Raw genomic sequence first — 25,922 nt, 5'->3', positions numbered from 1 at the left:
TGTTAACTTTGTTGGACTGTTGTTTAGTGCAGAGCTGGTAGGTTACAGTGAGAAACCTCTGCCTGCTGCTGGAAAAAGGGTTGATGAGGGCAGAATTTGCTGGACTTGAAAACCAAAACAATGACACTAAAACACACTGTGGAAGCTGAGAATATAAATAGATAAAAGATTAATAACATTCATAAGCTGTTATCTATAAACATTAGTGGCAAACACAAGAAAAATGCAGTGAAAATAAATGCTGTCCTTGTAATGTTGGTGGAGAGACTCATAAGAGGGGCTAACCTTTGAATTATACAGAGAGTCATAGTATTGACTTACAGCACCATCAGGTCTCTGTTGCAGAGACACAAATGGCCTCATAATGGTGCAATGAGCATAACAGTGATGTTAGCCATAAGCCAGAGTCATCTCAGTAACTAGCTATGATCCCACTTGAGCATTTATTGGACATTCTTAAGCCTTTTTCTTCAGGATCATTAAACTAGATGATCTGAACTGTTATGTCAGTCCTGATGAGGAGTGACCTCGCTCTTTGAGAGCTGAGACAACTAGGATCACGTCAGAATAAACACTGCTTGTGGTAAGAATTCTTACACTAATGTGTAATATACCTAAACACGCACACACACACCTCTTGTCAGCAAATCATTTTTCATCCCATTTGAAAAATTGCAGATAATTAATCCATAATGTTCGACCAAAGCGCTGGTGAATTATCAGAAGCACCAACACATGAAATGATGGATTAAAAGATGAATACGCATGAATACACAAATGAGGGCATGAATAAAAGTGGTAAACAAATGAACTGAAGGATGGAGCGGGCTGGGAGGAGTGAGAACAATCGGCCAAACCATCTCTGCGGGCTCCTTTTTAGTCCTTTAGCTTTGTTTCCTCCTCGTCTCTAAACGAGCTCCTTTAATCTGTCACTCGCTCCCTCATGCTTTTGTTCTCCTCTTTATTTGGATGGCAGAGCTCATTTCAGCTGGATGATCTGATCAATAATTACTATCCAGGCCACACTCACGCGTGCGCGCGCACACACACACACACACACACACACACACACACACACACACACACACACACAGAGCCACATATAAGTAATACTCCTCTGGTAATGAATACTCGGTGTTGGAAGAAATTATAAAACACAGTACACATAGTTGCTCATTCAATTATGACCCAACACATGAACAACCTCCCCCTCACTCTCACACACACACACCCACACACACACAACATTTGTCATCGCTGTCACCCAGTTTGCAGCGGCTTTGTTTTTGAGAGCCAGTTTGGAAATGTCAAGCTTTTCAAGATTTATTTTGCTCCTGCTGCACGTCAGAGAAATTAATAATCAGCCTATAAGTTTTGACCCACATCATCACTCACCTCTCTCTCTCACACACACACTTTAATTTCTCATCGTGCTTAGCACCTTTTTTTTTTTTTTTTTTGCACGATTCTCCTATTTTTGTGCAGCAAACACACTGAGACTCCCCTCCAAGCATGTGCCTGCGTAACAGACCACTGAACAGTTTTTTGGTGTTATGAATATGTCAGAGAGTCTGATTAAAGCAATGGTTCATAAACTTTTCACTGCAGTGCTCATGTCACACTCACACACACAAATGCCAAATAAACAAAGTAGGTGGCATTTCCTAATTTCGAGGGTGATGTTAACTTCTCTGCAGAACCTTTGTTTAGTTGATTTGTGGTAATGCAGAAGCCTCTGTGCGTGTGTGCATGTGTACTGTATATATATGTGCATGTGTGAGTGCGTCTGTGTGCTCTGCCTGCCTCTCGGGCTCCATGTGAAATAATTGTGTGCTCAGATCTTTGGATGGAGTGAACAATACTTAACAGGGCCATGATAATAAGTATTAAAATCACTGGACCTGAAAGAAAACGTGAAGAGACTCTTAATTACAAGAGAAATAAAGAGAGAGAAAGAAAGAAAGAAAATGGTATTGGTACAAGTATAAATAAAAGTGTATGGAGGGGCACTGAGACAGAAAACTAGAAAAAAAAACCTTGAGTGGGTTTTAAAAACATCATGATGAGGGAGATGGAGGTGATGAGGGAGGGGAATAGATGGATTGGATGTGTGTGTGTGTGTGTGTGTGTGTGTGCGCGCGTGTGTGTGTATTGAAACACTAAGAGAGACTGAGAAGGATCAGGAGAGAGAGAGAAATACTTTGCACTCTAATTCTCCTCTCTCTTGCTGTGTTGTATTGAAAAGAGGTGGGGGGCAGGCCGCAATCATGCTCACCCTGCTGTGGTTTTTGTACTCTCTGATCTCTCTTTCTCCATGTCTAGTGCAGCATCTCCTGCACACACATACACACACACCCTCTGGAGTGAGCCCCTTATTCCAGGATCTCATCATTAGGCTCCCTGGCAGAGTAATCATCACTTCCTCTTCAATCTTGTTCTGTTTCATTGGACACGTTTGGACCCCCAGAACAAATGAGTTTGAAATGACACACAACCTTTTCGGAGCACTTGATTTTGATCTCCTGATATGGACGTAATAGAATGAAGAGCTTATCTGTTTATGGCTACAGAGACGATGGGTTTCTTCTGTGTGGTGCTGTTGCATGTGGTAATTTTCAATGCTAGGTTGCAGAGGTGTGGACTCGAGTCACATGGCTTGGACTCGAATCACACTCCAGTTACAAATTTAAAACTTTAGACTTAAAACTTTCAACACCGATGAATTGTGACTTTACTTGGAGCCTTTTGATGTAAAAATTCTTGATACCCCCACTTCCAAAGATTAAAAGTATGTCATGTAAAAGTATGTTATTAAGTGTGAATCCACAAATCACTTTATTTCCTGAATAATCTAATGTTAAAGTTATTCATTATCAGCAAGTTGACACTTAATTCCCCACTGTATTTGAACCAATGTGACAGCATCCAATCAAGTTGCAGGAGGTAACTATAAAGAACTAACGCTACCTCACGGTTTACAACTTCTTTCTGTATATCTGCCAACATACAAGCCAGTGCAGTTATCTGTGATAAATAAATAGCACCTGATGATAATGCTGCCAGTGACTTGACTGGGTAATGTTTATTCATTATTAGTTATTTACTGTATGTGTCTCTGTTGCCCATTTGGCTAAGCCGTATTTGATTTCGGCAAAAGACGTTTCCATGTCTTAACTCATCTTGTTCCCCCTAATGCATTTCTACTTAAAACTATCAAATGAAACAAAGTTGGCATAAACTGAAAATATGAAAGGTTTTCGTTGTACTTGGCTTATAGTCACGGCCAGAACCAAAAAGTAATCTGTTGTGCATTGTATTCTCCAAACCTTAACAGAGTGCTGCTCCAGAGGGACTACAGTTTCCTAAGAGACATCAACATCTGGAACCCGTTTGTCACCATCGGGGTTTATTCCTCCACTCTCTCTGCTGCCATGAGCAACCTCATCGGAGCCTCACGCATCCTCTACGCCCTGGCCAGAGATGACTTGTTCGGTAAGTAGCACAGCCATTTCCTGCGGGAGATAAATGTCCTCTGAGACATAGATGGGCTATTTTGAATGTTTATACTATGATTGAAAGTTTAACAATATTTCTTTCTGATGACATCATCAAATGGTCTCATCAGAACTCAGAAAAATTCTATTGAAGTTTGACAAAATAGAGAACTTAGAACATACATATCTTGCATACATAAATATCCTCAGGGCTTTGGACGAAAAATCCAATTTGTCCAACAGCCTGCTATCCCAACCCCAAACCCACTGCCCCAAAGGCCAGTTACTGCAAAACTATATACCCTGCCTCTACCAGTTGTTAGTTCAGTGACTGCTGGCCATGTTGCTGAATCTCCTGGGCTTTTGCCCTTAATAGGCTTGATAGATTATCTTTTTGGCCATCCACCAAACAGTATTTCAAATGACTTTACTGTTTTTGAGCAATGGGCCTTTGGAGCAATGGGTTGTTGTTTTCGGTGAGGAATGGACTTTTGGTCCAATGGAAAATATTTCAGTCTTTTGGGGTTTTGGAATAATTGGCTATTGTAACAACAGCATTGCAGTCTTTCAAGGGCTGTTGTTACATTGTTATGCAGTTTTCATATAATTTGCCATTTTCTTTTCTCATTCTTCACCACTTGCACCTCTTTTCAGTACAGCTGGGACAAGTATTGCAATTCCATATTCCAATTTATTATAATTTTTGTTTGCTTTTAAAACTAGACATTTGGAAAAAGTTGAATCATACTGTACAGTTTTATCATGACTCATATTTTCATATTTATGAAAACAAGCCAGTCTCTGACTTTTTTTCAGCAGCATCATTTCTATACTGTAAATGAAAGTAGTAAAAAAAATACTTACTAAACCTTACTAAACTTACTAATTACTACAAAGTAAAAAAAAATTTGCTGTTGCTGCTCAGTGCCATGATTAAATAATAAATAACAAAAGATCTTAGGCAAAATTAACAGAACTCCTGAAAACTGCACGCAGCACAAGAGCCTTTAAATGAACATTCCTTCACACATGAAATTAAACAATGGGTTAACAATATGAACAATATTAGTTTGTTTCCACAGAGAAGAGGAAATATATACCTGAAGTATTAGCACTCGTAGTTTTATCTCGTACAGTGCATGTGCAGTGAAATGGATTCATTTATTAAGATGATGTAGTGGTAATACCAATTTCTATATATGGATTGCATATGTGCTGTATTTTGAGAAACGAATCAATAACAAGCAGTATAACTGAATGCCTCTTGAAAGTTTTAACATAACTCGCGTGTTAGCTATGAAGTTCTCCCTACAGTCATTCCCACATGAAGTGAACACAACATCCGTGGGGTTTCCTCCCTCCCTGCTTCTCGGTGTGAATCTGTGCTGCCTGCTGCTTTGTCATTATTAATGACTGTGAGCAACTTCCTTATCCCATCCTCTGCTCCTTTGTTAAGTCTATTGCAAATTGATTTGGCCTGTTTCTGTCTGTGAGTGAAGCCCTGCGCATGTGTGTGTGTGTGTGTGTGTGTGTGTGTGTGTCAGGGGAGGTAAATGACTGTATTAGTACAAGTTCCTCCATCGAGCGTTCAGACGGAGCACAGGCAGATGACTCTTGTTCAGGTCTCTGTTCACCAACAGCCAAAGGGTTAACTTAGATTTATCTGTTTCATTAAGACTGTGTAACCATAAATGTGTAATGTTCTTGTCAGGGGGATGAAATGGTTAGCGTCACCACACCGTATGTGTATGAGCGTGTGTGTTGTTCATGTTGTTGTCATTCATGTATGCTGCTCACAGCTTAACCTTGACCACTGTCTGATGCAAATAGAGTGATGGATGCATCAGTTTTCCAACACACACGCAGAATTTGTTCTGCCATCCCACACATCTTCCATTTGTTTCTTCTCTATAACTCGTTAATCTCTAACTCCTTCACCTCTGCCCGCCTTTCTCCATGCTCTCCATCACTCAGTCGACTCCTCTCAGCTGCATTGATTTGACTTTAAAGTCGCACTGATTTAATTCCAGTCCTTTATCAGCTGTGAAATTTAGTCTTAAACTCAGATTCCCCCTCCACCAACTGTCACCTCCCCCTTTCCCACCCTCAGTCTCCCTTCTTCTCCCCTCTTCTTTTTCTCTTTTTTTGTCTCAGAGCTTGCATCTGCCTCTCACTGTAGATATGTAACCTCTACTGTACTTGGCTGCCATGCCATTCAACACAAATGTCATCATCATGAGGTGAAATGTCACGCATGAAAAACTGAGAGGCTGTATGTAAATGAATCGTCTTCCAGGAAACCATACAGCCATATAAGATGTTAAATAAAGTTAAGTGTCGGCTTAGTTCTACTCCCTCGCTGTCTCGCCCGCCCACACACTTTTTCTCTCACTCGCTGTTTCTGTTCTTGCCCAGACGTGAAGTTAATTACACAAATTTGATTTAAATGTCAGTAACATTAGAAATTGCCCTCCCTCATCTAAATCTGATCCAATCTGTAAACTGTAACATTATCACTGCCACTCTGAGGTCTGATGTTCAACAATCTGGTTTGTATCTGTTGCTGTAGGAAACAACGTGAATTATAAGAGAAAGTGGAGCACAAACCATGTGTTTTAATTCACTTTTTGTCAGGGATGGGTATTGAAAACAGCTGCTTAACAGTTACCGATCAGTACAGAGATATTGATAAGCTCCCGGACAAATTATACTATTATCAGTATGTAACATGACATAAACAGCTGACAGGCCAAAAATATAATTGCAGCAAAATGGAATAACTTGGGAAACCTTTTAACTTATTTCTGCAAAAAAAAAAAAAAATAATAATAAAATGACTGTTGAATCTCTTGCATTTTTTCATGTAATGTCTTTATTTTTGGTACCAAATTCTGGTTAGTAGTATCAGTAAGTATTGGTATAGTTAGTAAGTGGTATCAGTATCAACAGAGCTTAATTTGTCCCGGATCCTGCTAGAACAGGACCCTTAACAAATATCTGTGACATATGTATGAGAGGGCTGTGTTTTCCAAACTGTGCCATATCATATCTGAACCATTTACGTGCCATAAAAAAAAAAAATAGATCAAAATGTACAGTCCTCATTTCAACTCAAAATATATTCCAGAGGTTATCAGAAGTTAACATAATGTGTCAAACCAGTTGATTTACAGAGTAAAACTTGACCTTTGCGTTTCTTTAGATAAAAAAAAAATCAAAAAGGAATACAGTATATTTGTTTAATTTACCCTGTGGGATGGGGTGTATAATTTCAAGAGGAAGTAATCAAAGTCTTCACAGCAGTGGGTAGGAGATGGATGGCATATCTGCAGGAGCAGGCATGAATTGTTATAAATCCTGCGGGACTGAGCTGGTATGGGATTAAAAAATGTTCGCACAGACCTCTGCTCAAGTGCGAACCCAGCCTCGAGTTTGGATTAGGCCACTGCCATCTTGGTTCTCTGCAACCAGAGAATGCACAGTACCGTCAAGAACATAGTGGTATTGCAACTTTGGCGATGCTTGGTTTTGGCTCATTTGTTAAACAAGAAAAAATGGCGGTCAGCCTGACCACAAAGTTTCTCATATTACAGCTATGTAATATATGTAATGTGTGGGGAAAATAGCCAATGCAGTAACAGACTCTTGATCAATATTTGATCAGCACTGCCTACTCTGGTAGTTTGATCTGCATTACGTAGGTCTGTGTGTTACACTGGACAGTAGTCCCACCCTAAAACATACCCTGCTTAATTGTCTATTTTACTCTAATAGGACCATAATTTACAAAGAACAGCATGCTGTATAGAAGGAGACTTTAAACTAGCAATGAAGACCATAAACTCTGTAGAAAAGTGTTTACTAAGGTAATATACCAAGTGAGATGTATGCTCATTTTGCCATACGATTGGACTTTTTTGAAACCAGTGGAGTTGCCCCCTACTGGCCATTCAAAGGCTTCACTTTTCAGACCCAGAATCTCCATCCACCATTTATTTTACAGTCTGTGCTTCTACCACACTGTAATCCTTCACTATCCTGTTTATGATTTCATACTCTGGTTTTGTTTGAATCACTGAGATGGCAGCAAACGTTGCATGCCAAGTGAATATGTTAATATTTCACAGAGACTTGTGGGAAGTTGTGTCAGAAATCGTCAGGAATAGTAGTGAGGAGGAGGTGTCAACAGAGGAAGTTAAACTGTGCTAGTGTGAGCTTGTGCAGGTATTGACAAGTGAACATCCATCTATTTGAGTGACATCTGATCAACAAGGATCTACCTGCTATTTCAGCTCCTCCACACTTACAGTGTGTCCAAAACTGTGTAATATTTTCCACCCTTGAAATGCCTGCTGACATATAATGGAGAATGTTGTGGAGGAAATTCTCCATTGAACCCAAGCACACATACATTCTTTCTTTGATTAAACCTTTCTGTCCACGTCTGCATCCAGGGCTTCACTGATGTGGGTTTTGAAGGTCAATGCTGGTATTTTTTTTTATTTTGAAGCTGCTGTTGAAGAATAAAATTCACCATACTTTTCAGACTAATAATACCATGGAGTGTGGCGAGTTTGTTGTTTTCAAGTTGAAATGCTAATGCTATACCATAGTGATGGACCACATATGGTCTCTTTCCATCCCTGTAGGTAAGGCACTATCTCCAGCGAAGAGGACATCCCACAGTGGTAACCCCTGGGCCTCGGTGCTCATCTCCTGGTTCCTTGTGCAGGTTAGTGAAATAAACAAATGCAGAATAATGGATTTAGCAATTAAAGTAATATGCCCTAAAATGTGGTGGTTTACAGTAAGGCTGTCAAAAGTATCGAACTACTGATACTTTTTCAATTTCACACATTTAAAAACAAACCAATATTAACATTTGATAGTGTTGAAAGTACTGAAGCTATAGAAAATGATCTAGGGCTCATTGAAGACCTCAGTCCAGGTCAGTCTTATTGTCCTGCCTGACATTTGGCTTGCAGAAAAACTAGTTCAGTGATTTTTTCTGTACCAGCACATTGTCCAGGTTGAAAAGAGGAAGAAAAAAATGTGTGTCTAGTTTTTCAGTTTTTTTTTCTGCTCTGTTAAATTAAACAACCAAAAAGTATTCAGTTGCATTCAAACATTTTTCATTGCGCAGTCAATGGGCCTAAAATTGTAGATCTTCAGGAAATCAGAAACAACACTGGACTTGTTTTACTTTGGACTTTGTTTTAAATATTTCAGCAAAATCAATAAATCCTGAAGAAATTCCCGCTGAGCTACGGGAGCAATGAAGCTCAGTACAAAAGGAAGAAGGAAAAGCTTTAAACGAGATTTTGTTATTTCCTGGTAGTAGATGGCAAGGTCGGGGAGGCAGAAACAAAATCAGCCCAAGCTCTTGTTGTTTGGATTGTGAAGTCTTGTCATAGAAACTTTCCTCAGGCAGGAAGATCAGAAAGTCCTCCTGTTAAACTTGAGAGAATTCTTCCTTCAAACAGACATGATTCACTCTCAGGGAAAAAATAGATCAGTTTGGGCAGTTTGATGTCTTTGTTTCCTCTGAGTGCTCAGTCTGCATCCATGCAAACCTATTACACTATTCTTTAATTTGCACATTTGTGTTTGAAAAAAATAAGTCATTCATTTTACTGACTGTGTTCCAAACAGGGACCACAGAAATCACTTAGGTTCGATAGTTTTCACTGAGTTACCCCAGAAAAGTAATATTATGGTTTGCCGCCAGACAGATCTTACAAAAGAGAAAGGTGCAATTTTTCCGATGTTTGCTTCTAGAAATAAATCCTTCCTCTTCTTAATATATGACTTTGAAAATGTATTTGATTGTTAGGTGTTTAATGTTTTGTTGATGCAGTGGTCGACATATTCTTCTCATGCAGCTGTGTGGTGCCTCCTTTTCAGGGCGTGTAGTCGGTTGATTCCAAACCAAAAAATTTTTCTTGCCAAACTAAATTTTCTGCAAATCACATTCAGGATTTTTATACGATTTGATATTACCTGGAAAAAAAAACAGATCAATACACTTTTCTTAACATAGTTACAAAGTATTTTCATAAAGGACATGAGAGAGAGTAATAAAATTACTTTTAAAACCTGAAGTAGCAAAGCAAATTGTGAAGTGTTCTTCATGCTACACTCACCCTTCGTCCAGATTTAGACTTTGGAGCTGTGAGAGGAGCTTTTCCCGACGACATTAGTGGGTTCCCTTTTACATGAGGATTTAATAGGTCAGAAATATAGCTCAGAGCCAATCCATTTAATGTCTTACAAGCAATTAATACAGTTTTGAACTGAATTCTGAGAGCAGTAGGAAGTCAGTGAAGTGATGCTAAAATTGGCATAATGTATTCTCTGCTAATAGTTCCAGTTGAAATCCAACAAGCTACATTAGGGACCAACAGAAGACGATTTAGTGCATTTTTTTACTGAGTGCTGTCAGTAGTGTAGCTCCTATAATCAAGAGGGGATGAAATGAAGGCATGAATGACATTCTTCAAGTGGTTTGATTTTAGATATACTTCTGAACTAATGAACAGAAGACTTTCCCTCTGTACTAGAAAATGAAAATAGAGAAGTTATGCTCCATGGTTGATACAGTCCCCATCTGGGCTGGTCAAACTAATTCATAAATGCAAGGCTACAGAGCATTAAGTGGGATAGGGTGTCAAAGTACACAGCTGCTGTGTACAGTAAATGTGTATACTCATGCACTTAGAGAAACGTGTAAATGTCTATTTTCAGTGGAATTGTTATCAAACTGAACTTAGGACCAGGTAAGGCTAAATGCTGTGGTTCCATTATGTTTTCCAGCTAACAAGTCTCAACTATAGGTCATTTGCAGACATGTTTTTGCACTTAAGTGTGTTGAAACGTCTTTTACTCAATGTCAGTAGCACTTAAAGTGATTTTGACTGCTGGGGAAAAACTTCAGAGTGTTACCTTTCAAAAGAGATCATAACCATGCATGTACTCCAAATGGTTCAGCTTTCAATTTGCTTTGGGTTTGCCTTGGATAGGTGATTTAGGGTCATTTTATAGGAATGGAAGGTTTTAACCAGGCAGAGTAAGTTTTAAAAGTTGGAAAATGAAAAGAAGATTCATCATTTCCCCAAGTTTTGTGAAAATCAGTGGTGCCAGAGAAGCTGTGGGAGGAGTGCAGTGATTGTTTCCACAACAGACAGGGGCAGACCAAACACAGGCCAGAAATACAGTAGTGGTAGAACAGCTATGTGGAACAAACTATCACTTACTCTGACCAAGAGAGCAAAAAATCCTCCTGTAGTGTTTTTTCTCTTCTATTGTGTCTTCTAAGTGGAGGAAAGAAGTCAATTTAGACTGAGGAGAAAATATTGGCAGAGAGGAGGTGGGTGAGGATAGAGAGACAAAGAAGAGGAGGAGGATCTTAAGAGCAAATAGGCCTGACTATCCCATCATTATCAGAGGTGAGTGTTAAAGGCTGAATGGCTTGTCATTATTTACGCTCTCTCTCTTTTTCTCTCTCTGTCCCTCTCTCATCCTCTTCTCTTCATCCCTTGCCACTCTCCAGGAGTGGAGGAGGAGCAATTAGATGGAAATCGTTAGCTGCGCCGCCGTCGCCATCAGAGATCATTGACTCTCTCGTCCTCTTTCGCTCTGCCTCTTCCTCCGCCATTTGAATGATTCACTGATGACAAAAGTCTGATTGTAATCTCGCCTCCCAACACTCACACACTGCAGGATTGAAAAGGAAGAAGGAGGAGGGGGAAGGTATGAGCCAGGGTTTTCTTTTATTAGACTTTTAAGTAAAGGGAAAATAAGCAGACTGCAAGAACGGGGGGAGAAGAAAAACAAAGAAAGTGAAGTTCAAAGGCGATAAGGCTGGATAGGTGAAGTGAAAGTAAGCTGCAGTGTGGAGCAAATTAATGTGATGAAAAAAATGGACAGTCAATCTAAGAATTTACTGTCTTCTGATTTTAAGAATTAACTCAAATGCGTTCGATGCTCACAATATTTGCAAATATTTATGAATCAGCCTCATAATCTCCTCTCTGTTGGATGTGTTCAGATCACCTTCTCAGGAAAATCTCCAAGAGGAATTAGATGTCTATACTCCCTCAGCATGAAGGAGCAGTGATTCTGCTTCAGTTCTTTTCTGATTTCAGAGCTTCTTACCCTACAGGGGTAAGTATAGGTGATTTCAACAGTGTTGAAAGCAGTGTTGATCTCCTGCTCCATGTTACCCTCACTCATGAACAAAAGCCCCAAGACACTTGAACTCTTTCTGCCTTGGAGCAGTGACTCACTCTGACCATGAAGGACGTGTGACTAATTGTCCATTAGGGAGATTATCACTGTATGTCCCTTACTTCATCAGTTACAGAAAAAAAAGTCCTGCTTTCCACAACGTCACCAAAATTGCTCTCAGGTCACTTTTTTCAGTGTTTGCTAACAAGCAAGTTCCTCGAGGAGCAAGAAGTGGTGAAGGCAATACTGTACAATGTGTTCACTTACAGGGGGCGCTCACAATAACTTTGCAATAGAAAGCCTGGAACATGTCCTATCAGGTGTTTCTTGCCCCCAGGCTGTTTTGCTACGGCAATACCACTTTTTTAAAGGCATGCCACAGTTGAACTATTTCTAATTTAATGTCTAAAAGTAACCATTCGCATTATTTGCCTGCTTGGAAAGAAATCACATTACTTTACAGACTCGATTCAAAGAAAACAAATGTTCTCAAAGCATATTCAACTTCCTGGATACCAAACTGCATAGACTAGCAGTTACTGGGTGCCCATGTACAGTGCATTCCTTCAAGCCGAACATTTACTGTCACTGGAACTTACACATTATAATTAGCAGTAACTTCTTTGATCATGCAGGCTGAGTGCAACATGTTTGTTCAAACTTCCTGATTACTAATTGATTAAACTATTTCACAAAATGCTTATTTACTGTCTTACTAATTGCTTCATAAGCCATGCTGTATCTGCATCTGTATCCAGACACACTTGAGCAAGCGCTGTCCAAGTGTTACCTGTAACCTGGAGACATTTCTGGAAGAGGATTGGCTTTGTTCAGCTGCTTCCCCTCAATTCCTCTTATTTAATAAAAGTGTTTGCATGAGCGTACTTATTTCACTGAAATTTATGGCAATTTATGCACACTGCTTTCCAGTAAAAACAGTCTTTCAAATTGCCACACAAAAACATATCCAGGAGAGATTTAGTATATGCGTGTGCACACTCACACTTTGTGGGCTATGACAGCAGTTGTCCATGCTGGCCTGTGTCTGAGTTAATGGCTAATTAATGCTCTAGTAGAGCCAGCTCCCAGGGGAGCGCTGGAGAGACACCCACTGACTTTGACTGCCAGAGGTCAGAGATGCTCTCTTACTCACCTTCTCCTTTTCACTTGTCTGTCTTTCTTTTTTCCATCTCATCGTTTCCTCTCTTCTTCTCCCCCCCCCCCCCCCCCACCTTCTCCATACTCATTGCTCCCTCGGTTCATCATTTCTCTCTCTTTCTGACCGCCTGTCAATAATGTGACATCATTAATCTCAATTCCCCATTATTACCGTCTATCCTCTCTCTCCCCTTCAGTTTACTTCTGCTTCGTGGTCACAAAGTTAGTGATCACAGAGCTGCTACTTTCTCTCCTCCCCATATATCAATGATATGCCCTTGAGCTCAAGAAAATACTCCAACTCCAGTGGAGTTTCACAACGCCCAGTCATAAAACAATGTTAATTGGAGAGGAAGACTATACTTTGTGTTTGTTCCTAGGTACAGTATTGTAGCTACCTCTTTGTTCTGAGAAATAAGCCTCAGCAGCTCGCATACAGATAAAGAAAGCACGCTTGATGATTAAACAGCCACAGAAAATGTTTCATTCAGCGCAGAAGAACTAATGAGGCCTTTGCCTGAAAGATTTTATGTTTATGCATACTTTGTGTTCCTCCACCAAAGCAGGAAGGTGTGGTACACTAGAAGTGGAAGGTGACAGTGGGAAAGATTTCCACTGTTATAACTTGAAAGTGTTGACGGATCCATTTGTGGATGAAAATAGTATCAAAATACCAATACTGCATAAAATTCCTTTAAATAATGGACTTCTGCTGATGTGGAACATTCATGTTTGTTTACTTCCAGAGTTTTTATATCAGTTAGTTTCATGTCAAATATATTGGAGCTTTCTGAAAAAAACAAAAAAAAGAGAATCTTGCTTGTGTAATCAAAATACGATCTTCTGTTCCTCCTCTTGGCTTTGTTTTCAGGGTTTACAAAGTCTAGTCCGTAATGGGAGACTTTGGCCAATCACAGGTCAGTAAGATGGATGATTGTTGAGTCCAACACTTTGAGCTGCTGGATCACCAACCAAAAATGATGGTATTTGACAGTGTGGGAATGAGACTCAACAATCAACTCTCTTACACCTTGTAAATAAATATACAAATATCTGATTAGGTTATAGAGTATTTGTGCATATCAATGACAAAACTATGATTTCATTGAAACTACAACTGTTCCTGAAACACTGTAAAAAGTCATGCAGGAATTTTGTGAAATAAACTCATCTTTTCTCATTAACTTAGTTTTATTTTTGTTGTGAGCAGTTGTTTATTGTCTGTGTCACTGGTGGGAGAGGCAACGATTCATTCACAAATGTAGTACAATGCACAGTATTCCCTCGTTTCCTTTCGCAGAAGACGCTCCACCCCCACCCTCTAAACCCTGGCATGGTGAAACCGAAGTAGTGGAACTGCCAGTGTTGGTTACTTACTTAAATATAACAATTATTGAATAACAGTTATTATCATTATTATTATCACCATCACTACTATTAGTTAGCAGCACTATAAGACAGTGTAGCGACGAACATTGTCAGATGCTGGTCTGGTTTTCATAAATGCAGTCTGATCATGGTGGACCAAGAGAGGCATATATTGCTCCAATAGGGTCACCAAAACCTTAGTTGTTAATTATAATCATGTTAATTATACTTAAGATTTCTAGTAATCATTGTCAGAACACTTCAGAACCTATAAACATGAGTTCTTTTAACTTAAAGTCTTTTGACTTGAAATGATGTTGAATGACAGTTCGTAAGAAACTTAATTTAATGAGTAGCTTGAACTCTGCACAGTGCTAATATCAAGTTTAATTGAAAAAGTTGAAAAGTTTGTTTTGAAACGTTACAAAATTAGCTCAACTTGTCTTCTCAAATTCAACTTAAAGTTTTCAGGCAGCCAGGACTCAAATTTGTTTTTAGATTAAACCAAATTTTATTAATCAGTTTTTCTGTGTCTGCCTGCTGTCCAAATAGGCAACTGTAAGCTCACAAATTCACTAAAGCAGCTTTTTGAGGTGATTATACTATATGGCAGTGTTGTGTTTGTAGCCAAAAAAATGCATAACTCCAACAACATAGCTGTAAATTCTAATATTTTGACTCAAATATTTGCTGCATCCTACATTATAAATATGACTATAATCATGGTTATTATAGCAGAATGGAATGCAGATGGAACAATAGAAGCTCTTACTCCTTTCAATCTTGGCTTTCACATCAGTGGTACCTTCGTTACACACAGCCCTGTTCACACATTGTTATGTGAGAGAACGTGGCAGGGAGCAGTACTTCTAATGGGTTCATCATTCCACTCCTCCAGTTGAAGTCACCTACCACTCCTCAGTCAGAGAGAGAGTGTGAATCCATGTGCTGTCAGTATTATTAGATATACGACTTGCCCTCCAAATCAGGCACTGAGAATTTAAAATGAAGCTCGACTTGGCTGTGTTGTCATGTAGCTGACTGCATGCTGCCGATCAGCAGATAGCAATTTAATTCAAACTGAACATTAGCCTCAATCAGTGGTTCCCAAAGTGGAGCCTGGGGACCACCTGAGCTCTTACGCTGGTCCCCAGGAAAATGGAGAACAAATTCATTTTAACAGTGTCTTGCTCCCTAGATGTTGGCCAAATCTGTCCTTCCTGTCACCTTTCAACCACAGTGCAGACAGATAATAATATCTAACAGCAGAAAATCTCCAGAAGGTTACTTGGGACCCAAATGGACCCAGTGCCCAATTATCTGGGGATACTTTACTTGAAAAATGTGAGAAACCTCTGGCCTTGATAACAGCATACTTAAAGCACCTCTGTGTGGAATTACCATTTTTAATGATAACATTTTTCAAATTATATTGAAAGTTTTTGTTTACACATTCTGCATGTGTTACAACAGTGTGGCCTCATTGTAAAAGAGTTCAGGTACTCGACTGTATTGTTGTGAAAAATATCGATAAATATTGATACTTAATATTTGAAATGCTTTCAATAATCATTTTTCTCAGTATCCGTACAGTGATACAGTTGTACTTCCATGCTCTCTCTTCTGTCAGCGAGAAGTGAGTTGACACACACGTGTGCACACACACTGCTGCAGTCCCGCCTCTTCTCATTTACGCATCGTGCTTCTTATCACTTATCTCATTTTCTCTGGTTGAATCTGTTGTCACGTCTTGTTACATTCATTGTTTAATAGAAATCTAAAATTTTATGCCCTCAATGTCGGTTCAGTTTTACCCCGTGGTATTGGAAAATGGTATTAAATATCAATATTTTTCAACGTATTGTATGGAAATGAGAAATTCCAGTATTGTGACAAGACTACTAGACCGGCCTGCCTGCAGTCCAGACCTGTGTCTCATATGTGGTGCATTATGAAGCACAAACTACGACAACAGAGACCCTGGACTGTTGAACACCTGAAGGCGTATATCAAGCAAGAATGGGAAATAATTTTTCTTTAAAAACAGAGAAATTAGTGTCCTCACTTCCCAAACCCTTATTGAGTTTTGTTAAAAGAAAAGGTGGTGTATCACAGTGATAACCATGACTCTGTCTCAACTTTTTTTGGAATGTGTTGCAGGCATCACATTCATAATGAGTGTACATTTACAAAAAAAGAATAAGATTAAACAGATTGAACATTAAAAATCTTGTCTTTGCACTGTGTTCTGTTGAATGTACATGTAGGATGACTGGAAGCAGACTGGAAGAATGACAAAATGGAAGAACTTTAACAGTTTATATTTTGAGCTTCTCATTTCATGTTCAAGTTGCAGCAACAGAATGTGAACATTAAACTTTATTGAAGGAGATTACAGATCTAAATTGAATCTTGAATTGAGTTTTAGTTATTTCTTACTTTAGTTACTTACTTACAAAAAAGAATTTGGATTCACTGAGCACATTCAATACAAGAATTGGAATCATAAAAGACCAACAGACATTTAGTCGGGCTCTGCTACAGCAGGGTAACAGCATTGCTGTCTGCCTCGATATCCTCTTTGATACTACCAATTTGAGGTGCCAGAGTCAGAATTCTTTACAGTCCTCCTTCACCAAAAAAAAAAGTTTTTCTTATTGCTACTTCACTTGGATGTTTGAGCTTTACAACACTTTCCTGAGTTTGACACAAGAGAACAGTTTTCACAGTCATCTGCTGAAGACAGAAAGTCTTCTTACCTTAAATCCCAGACACATTTATGTACAGGCAAGAACTAACAAGGTAATTGAGCTTTTTTGTGGGAAAAACATATTGGACACAAATTATTATTCACAATGGACTACTTCTAAATGTCATAATGCATATCTAGAGGGGGTCTTTAACTTATCCACATACAGTAGAGCCATTAAAGACTGATACATGAGATTGAGTTGTCACTTTCCATATTAAGGTAGATGACAGTGAGGTAATGATTTCAATTGCTATAAGATCAGATGTTTCATCTTCTTACTTTCACTCAAAAAGCACATGAACATGCAAATCACGTGCTTGACTTCATATTTGAGGTGCGTTTTTGGGAGTGAGAAGTAGGTGGGTGCTGGAAAAGGTCATAAGAAAAAGACATTAAAATGCACTCTTCTGACCCACTTTGGAAAGACGTTTTGCTGTGAATGTTAATCCCGTCTTTCTCTCCTTCTTTTTCTCCCTCTCCCTCTGTTTTATTCTTTCTTTTCCAGCTGGTGCTGTTTTCAGGGAAGCTCAACACCATCGCCAGTATTGTGACCATTTTCTTCCTGCTGGTGTATGCCGCCGTGGACTTGGCCTGCCTGGCTCTGGAATGGGCTTCTGCACCGAATTTCAGGTACACACGTGTCACGTACTTAAGACCGACACACAGTTTACCCATCATAATGAAGATGCATGGTCGACACCCCCCAAGCACATTTTCCTCACTAAACACACGCAGTATTTAGGTTCTACCTCTGCCATTGTTTATGTAAGTGTGCAAAGAGGTGGTTGTTTGCCAGCTGGTTGCTGCTGAGGTGACAGTGTACTAATTAAAAGACATAAAACTGGCCACTGCTTATAGCTCTATGCTGGAGAGGGACCAACAATAAAAATGTGGTTTTGTGTGTGCTTGTATTTGTGTGGGCGCAGCCTGAATTGGATGCTCAAGTAGCAGCGCATGGAGATGCTTAGAGATTTAAATTTACAGTGTTTGTGTATGTGCCTCGGTGTGTGCGTGTGTGTGTTGTTTGTATTGCCAGGACACTTACAATGATCCTGATTTATAAAAGCTCCCTGAAGCCATTTTCACACAACAGTAGCATAACCTGGGGACAGTGTTGGTTTATATGTAGCTCGATGATTACATCATAACATCAATGTGGCCGGAGTTTGGCATTTGATTCACTCTGCAACTTTTTTTATGAGTTATTCCAGACTTTCTGTGTGATGTGTTTATGGTGTCACACAGAAAATATGTTGGCATCCAAATCTAGCACTATCTGTAAGTACATCTCCACATCCAATAACCTATATTGTTTTTCTAAAGACATACCCTCCTTGATTAAACTCCTCCACTGGCTGTGAAACACATTTGAACATGACAACTGCTCCTCTTTTTATTTGTTATGGAGAGCAGAAACTCTTTAAACACCATGCATCATTTCATTGTTATGACAGGTTGCCTCCAGCGGTGCATTTGGTGTTATATATTCCTCTGCAGTGATAGTTGGAAATGAGTCGCAAGACATGTGAAGCATTTGCAGCTCCCCACATCAAGGACACATCTGTCAAGTCTAGTTGAAATCAGAATACAGCAACCGACAGCATGAACATACAGAACATTAGGAAAACAAAGAGGTTGAGAAGGAGTTCTTTCTGTGTTATTGATTTTCGGCACAGTCGGGTTCATTCAGTTATGGCACTTCTGCGTATTTTACAGGATGATGTTAGTGGATTTAACTGATTTTGCATATTGGTCTATAACTTTAGTCTTGTCTGTGGGGATTGAATACTTCGCTTAAAGGCATTCGCATGGAGGATGAGAGCTGACACAAACTCCTGGTATCTCACCTGCAAGATGTTATTCGACAACAGATACTTCTTTTGCTCAATGTTGAAACATGCAATGTGTAAGATCTGCTGCTAAGAGGCTTTCTCACATTGAGACAGTAACAACAAAGATAGTTCAATGACATCTGAAGTAGTGTAGAGTCATGAGAGTTGTTTTTTTCAGTGTTAAACAACCACCATTGCAGATGAAAATCTATCTGTCATGACTCAGGCAGAAATCACAGATGAGCTAACAGATTAAAGTTTTATTCACACTACATTCAGCTACATTTTCCAATTTCCTTCCTCACTCTCTGACATATCCAACACATTCTGCGTTTTCCAAGAAGTTATAGCAACTGGAGGCTAGCAAGGCAATGCACTGTTGCCCAGAAAACATTATGGATTTCTCTGTGTCTGAACATTTTTGGAAACCTTTGGGATAATGTAACTACACAACTCTATATATAACATAGGTCTGGTGTTTTTTTGGTGACATTTTAATGCAGAAATATTACATATCATAGCTTTAAATGTGAGCACAGAGATGTTTGTACCCATTCTCTCATCACATTTTAGCAAAGCTAATAATAGAACAACTTCCCCAAAACAAGAACACTATTTTTTCACACATTTTTTCTGTGACCCACAGCTCAGGACCTATTTAGTGCTTATAATCTGAATGGTGAAATAGATTACTGTTATTTAAATAAATCATTTCAATTTGACCATATGGGATTAGTGGGGTGATCATATCACACTTGATACCATCAGCCTCTCTTTTTAAAGACAAATTTTAAATGTAAATTACATTATTTTTCAGAGTATATTGATGAATTGAAAATCAAACTGAATGGATTTTGAGAATCATGACACCTATTATGTAACTGTGTCACCTCATAGTCTTTGAGGTAGTATTGAGGCAAAATCTGCACCTCGTCTGTGGCTAATGCTAATTTCATATTGATCCTTACTCCCTGAATGCAAGCAGCAGAAGTTAAGTGACAATTTGCAAATATCACTAGCCCATTTTTGAATGAACTTAATATGCAAACATGTCGCTGTTTATAACACAGGGCGTTTATCCTTGGCTAGACGGGCCGCTTTAAAATAAAACTATGGAATAAATTAAAAGTATACCCACTTGTACAGGCACCACAACACCACTGTGCAAATGTGTTTCTATTATGAGCTCATATATTTGGGAGAAATGGAAATAAGTCTGTCCCTGTGTTTTGTCTTTTAATGAGCCTTTATAGCATATATTTAATTTAGAGTTAAGCTTATTTGCAATTGTCTACTTCCACTTCCACTTGTTCCACATGTTTACCCCAATCATTGAGCAATTTTGTCTTATAGTTAGTTTTTATACTTATTAAATAAGAAATCTGCAGAGAGAAATGCTATAAGGGAACTGCTGTCCCAGCACAGTTTGTAAGACAACATGTTTTGATCTGATCTTCTTGTGGGTGTCAGTTGATTAACAGGAAGTAGGAGAGAAACATACACATCAATATAAACATGCTTAGTTTAGGCACAAAAATCTAACTACTCTGTCCTATTTCTCTGACACATTAAAATCCAACAGGACATTTTTTTTTCCCCTGATAAATCTTCATAGTGAACAGCAAATCCCTGTTGGAATCACAGAAGTAAAGGCTGAAATAGATATTAATGGGTGATACAACCGATGACAATATTGTCATATTCAGTTTTTCAGTGTTTCACCTCTGAGGGTAGTTGTACTTACACAGGCAAACTCCATAACACTCATTTATGCTACTTTAGTCAATCATAAACTGTGTTGGATAAAATAGTTCTTGAAAGGCTGTGTATTGTGTTTGCTGCCATAGAAAAGAGTCCTGGTTTATGTAATATTACTATGGCATCTCCTTGTACTATTCAAAGCAGAGTTGGTCTAGACTGTGAAAAGCCAGTGCTAGTTAGCCACTTAGCAGCTACGAGTCATACAGTGTAAATAACCTAAAACCGGAGGTCACCGCTGCAGACCTTTAACCTGCAGGTAGAGCAAGAAACATAATCAGATGTTTGATCCTTTTCTCTTGTGACTTTTTTTAATAGCAGAAGAATCACACTGATGCATAGCTGCTAACTGTTTAGTTTAGTCCACTTTCACAACAAACCCACTAGACTCTGTTTCGCACAGAGGTTACTCAAAAAGTTACCTTCCTTTAGAGGTGAAGGCTTGGGCACTCAGGTGGGTATTCATGTCCATTACTGAAGAAAAGGTACTTAGACCATCCCAAACATGAATATAACTGTATAACATAATTTGTCGTAAGACACACAGTTTATTTGGAACGCACGCAAATGACCGGGGACTCACTGCATTGAAAACCTATCAACATCGCTGGTATCTCTTGTTGTCTGATACTATTTGATCGATCAGGATTCTGCCTTGTTTCAAAACGCACTTGTCATAGATGGTCCCCAAAATCATGCAGCAGTACACTTGGGTGTGTCACTGTGGCAAAGACAGCAGGTGTTGTATTGAAATCTGTTTCCCTGTTGATATATTCCCTGTGTCCCCCCTTACCTTGGTTCTGCTACGCCTAACCATAACCTACACGTTAACCATGGATGGCACTGTGACGGGAAACACTATCTGATGGAGTAGCACACTTTGACTCAACACCAAATCGCATTCCAAGAAAGAAAGAAGCATGTTCCCTGCAGAGGTCAATTTAAATTGTCACAATTTTATATTGTATTTGGGAATGGGCATAAGCAAAAAAGTTGTCCACTTCCACTTTAACATATTCTAGTTTGCTCTGAATCCCAAGGAACAGCCCATGTATACATCAATGCTTTTGTTCATCCAAATAGAGCAGCAGTTAATTTGAGAAGACTCAAATTAGCAGGCTGCTCCGATGAAAAGGGATGTGAGAAAAGCTTCTTCCAAAGTATATTTTTCACCTCTTGGAAAAAATGAACTGTGCACATATTTTACTATTATTCACCTGCACCTGCTATTTCTAAATAAAATTTGGCCATTTGTCCCAGGTGCACACAGTTCTTTTTGTGTACCTGATGTATCTAATGCCTGAAAAAACACTATGGTCCTGATAAGTCCTTGGACAATTATATTTTACAATCTTTTGTAAAGGTTTAAAATCTGAAATTAGCAGCAATTTTGTCAAATTATTATATACCTTGGCTAGACCATGTACCAATTCACACATATTAAAGGACCAGTGTGTAGAATTCAGTGGCATCCAGTGGTGAGCTTGCAAACTATTTGCGTTACCCTCCTCTTCCAAGAGTGAAAGAGGACCTACAGCAGCTGTGAAACTTGCACAAAACATGAAAGGCCTTATTTAGAGCCAGTGTTTGGTCGGTCCATTCTGGGCTACTGCATGAACATGGTGGAAAAAAAATTCTCTCTGGAAGAGTACCCATGCCCTCAATAGCTCATCATGCATAAACATTTTCATATTCTCATCTAAACTTTCTCTTACTTGCCACATCAGATTCAAAAAATGTTCATAACTTCACATAATGTGTAAATGATCCACCTGTGCATATTTAAGTACATGTGCATTAGACGTGTAAATTAGTATTTTAACACCCCAGTAACACATATAAGGCTACACTTCCTGCCCTATATGTTAGGATTTTTTTTAGTGTTCATTTATGAAAATGGCATCAAAGAGTAAAAACAAGAAATTAACAAGTTTGGAGATTGAAGCCATCCTTTCAGAGATCCACAAAGGAGAGCCTGTCATTTTAACAGCATCAGCAGTGGAATTCAGAGACCTGCTCAAGACGAGGAACTGAAAAAAACAAGTGCTGTTAATGTCACCTGAGGCACGTCCTGTCACTGGAATAAAGAAGAAATGGTTTGATATGAAAATGGCTTCAAAGAAAAAAAAATGCCTTGCCACAGCAAGCCAATCAATGACTGCAATGTGAGGAAGGGGTCAAAGGGAAGTCTCTATCACAGATGAATGAAAAATATGACATAACAGTTGCAGATGATGTCGCAACAGAGGATGTTTCTCTGGACAGAGACTTGCATAAACCTGCATGTGACGATGCACCCTGACAGCAGGTAGTCATCAATCCAAATAAATGATGAAAATGTTAGGAGGTCATATGGATACATTGAGAATTAATGTTATAATTCAATATGCAGTCAAACCGGATTATGTTGATGAAATTATGAAGTGTAATTTAGAGTTTCGAAACTAAGTTGCTTCAATTAAATATGCCATGATTAGTGAAAAACTATGGTTTGGATGACAGCAGACTAACTGCACATGACTCCGACAACAGGTCTTGACCACTCATAATTGAGTTTGCAACTAATTGAAAGTGGTTCTTGCATGAGGCCCATTGATCCTTATTTTCAGGTGGTTATACACTAATGAAAACATTCTCAGGAATATTGTATTCCATTTCTGACATATTCTGTCAATAGATCCCCCTAAACCTTACACACAGGACCTTTAAAATGCATCAATTTGAACTGCCACAAGAGTGCACTGTCAGCATCAGTCTACAGCCTCTACTTTATAGTATTGGTGTAATACAGAATTGTTTGTGACTGTGAGAGAGGAACTAACTTTGTGTAGAGCACACTCAGTGTGCCCAGTGTTTCCTCTGGTGCCTTCCATGTACAGTGCTGCTGTGTGCTATCTGCTCGTCCCTCGTTATCACTGTGTGACCGCTGGCAAAGGCTACAGGACACAAAGTTAGCTGCAAAACTTTTTCTCCTACCGTCGATCTCTCTCTCCCGGTCGGCTGGGGGACCCGGCGGCCCCCGGAGCTGATAAGGCGTTTGTTGTCTGGCCGGCCGCCTGCTCTGGGCCTCCTTCTTCTTCCCCTGAGTTGTTAATTCTGTTAGTTCATTGCTGCTGTGTCACCGGGCAAATTTTAACACCAGTTGTTTGTGTGTTTATTGGTTTACTTTTTTTTTTTTTTTTTTTTTTTGTTCGTGCTCTGTGCTTCTCTCCTCCACTCTCTGTCTGGCTCTCTCCCACGTCTCTTTCCAGGCAAAAAGAATTAAAAGCCATTTAGCGCCGTCTCTCCCCCTGAGAACTGCTCTGTAATTAGCATAACTAATTTAGCAGAAATATTTCCCTTTCCCTTAAATTTGCTGTTGTGTAGGGGAGAGGAGGGATTGAAATTATGATGTAGCGGAAAAGATGTCTGCTTGTTAAGTGTGTTTCTGTTTGTTTGTGTGTGCGTGTTTGCACATAAGAGTATACAACCGGAGAGTGAAGGTATGCAATTTCCAGACTGTGTGTGTTTGATCCAAGTCACGTTTAGTGATTTTTTTTTTTCCTGATCACTGATGTGTGAGTGCATCTGCCTCTAGGACTATCTGTGTGTGTGTGTGTGTGTGTGTGAGTATTTTCCTTCATTTGTGTGTGTTTGCAGTTTTATCTTTGTGCGTGTGTTTTGTGTGAGGAGGCTTCTGTTGGCTGCAGCTTTATCAGCGGTGGCTCCAGCTGTGTGAAGTGTTCCTCCGGGGGTGCTGTGTGTCCTGCTGCTGCATGGGCACTGGCCACTTGGACTTGTGGCGTAAACATGCATGAACACACACACGCACATGAACACACATATATACACAACGTATCACAGGGTTACTGGCCAGGATTCAGGACACAACCGAGCGCTCCGCACTGATGCCAGAGGATGTTTGCGGAAAGCGTGGAACTCGCTTTCACACATGCAGGCGATGACCTTCAGTCAGAGTGGGCCACTGGAAAGCAACAACAACTGGCAGATCAACAGAAACACACACATTTGTACTCTTTTTACTTTTACCAGCTCAGTGCCATCTGATGTCCAAATTACAGCAGTATTCTGTGCTGCCACCTTGATTGTCTTTGTAATAATCTATGAAATTGACCAGCTGAACCATTAGCTCCAAAAACAAAAGCTTTGTCCTCTGCTGGGCCCGTCCTTTGTCCAAATATGAGTCGGAGTGATTTGACAGATTGGGGTGTGTAAAAATCCAGATGGATCATCAACTGTGTCTGGACGGATGAGAGACAGTAGGTTGTTAGAGAATCATTATCTGTTAATGGAGGGCTATGACTTGATAATGGCTGAGGATAAAGGTGCCTTTATCCTCAGCCTCAGTTCAAACCAGATATTCAGAGGTTTGGTTTGTGAACCGGCCTTTTTCTTGAAGACTCTGTCATATTGTCCTGTCTCTATACTGACCCTCTACTAGGTAAAGCTTAAACACTGTGTACCTTTAACTGGGGTTGTGCAATATTAAAAACATATTAGGGATGAATTGAGTTTCACAATAAACAATGATAAATTTTGATTATATCTTTTATTTTGTTGGGAGCCTGTTGTATAATCACAATATTACACTCAAGGATGAGCTTTACCATCATTATTAGCACTTCAGTGATACTTCAGCTTTTATAGAGCATTTTCCCTTAGAATTCAAATTTAGTGCTTTGACATAATCTGTCAGATCAGATATTATTAGAGTTGATACATATTGGCTATCATTTCATTATTGGAATAATAAATCATAATAGAAATTTCACATTATTGGCCTCTATTATTCCTAGTCACTCTGAGCCGCTACTGTTTCTTTTGTTAGACCGTATCTCAACTTTGATTGCTCATGTATGTCAAAGTGAGTTACCAGTCATGGAGAGAACTTCTTTTCCTGTTAACAGTTGTTTAATGACTTCTGTAACTCTGGAAGAGTCCAGTCAGAGAAAATAATCCTCATGACCATCTGTCTTGGCTTGGTCTTAAAGACTTCATGCCTTTAACAGAGGGTGAGGAATCTTAAGAGATGAGGGCATTTACCAGGCAGGGTTTGACCATACTGAAAACTGTGAGTCAGCATATCTCAACTTCGACTGCCTTGATTTTGATTGATTTTCTGTAATCTGTCTCCCACAAGTAGGGCTGCAACTACAGATAATGTTCATTATCAATTAATCTGTCCATATTTCCACTATCAATTGTTAAAATGTCAAAATAAAGTCTAAAAAAAAAAAGCTCATTACAGTTTCATTGACATCTTCAGATTGCTCTTTTTGTTCGACCCACAGTCCAAAACCCAGACTTTTCATTTACTCTTCATCATAAATTACA

General features: G+C 39.2%; 1 protein-coding gene across 1 annotated transcript in view; it reads left to right on the top strand.

Moving 5' to 3' along the window:
- Positions 1 to 25,922, top strand: part of LOC146328144 (solute carrier family 12 member 9) — a 76,389-nt gene that overhangs the window by 26,642 nt on the left and 23,825 nt on the right. Inside the window, exons 7-9 of the mRNA XM_084717001.1 lie at positions 3,335 to 3,492; positions 8,144 to 8,226; positions 17,504 to 17,628. Of these exons, the coding sequence (XP_084573127.1) occupies positions 3,335 to 3,492; positions 8,144 to 8,226; positions 17,504 to 17,628 (366 nt within the window). The remainder of the gene's footprint in view (positions 1 to 3,334; positions 3,493 to 8,143; positions 8,227 to 17,503; positions 17,629 to 25,922) is intronic.

Source organism: Lutjanus erythropterus, chromosome 4 (genome assembly GCF_056507025.1).
Source record: "Lutjanus erythropterus isolate fLutEry1 chromosome 4, fLutEry1.hap2, whole genome shotgun sequence".
Taxonomy (NCBI): domain Eukaryota; kingdom Metazoa; phylum Chordata; class Actinopteri; order Lutjaniformes; family Lutjanidae; genus Lutjanus; species Lutjanus erythropterus.
Note: the sequence above shows the minus strand (reverse complement) of the source record. Positions and strands in the feature narration are given on the sequence as shown.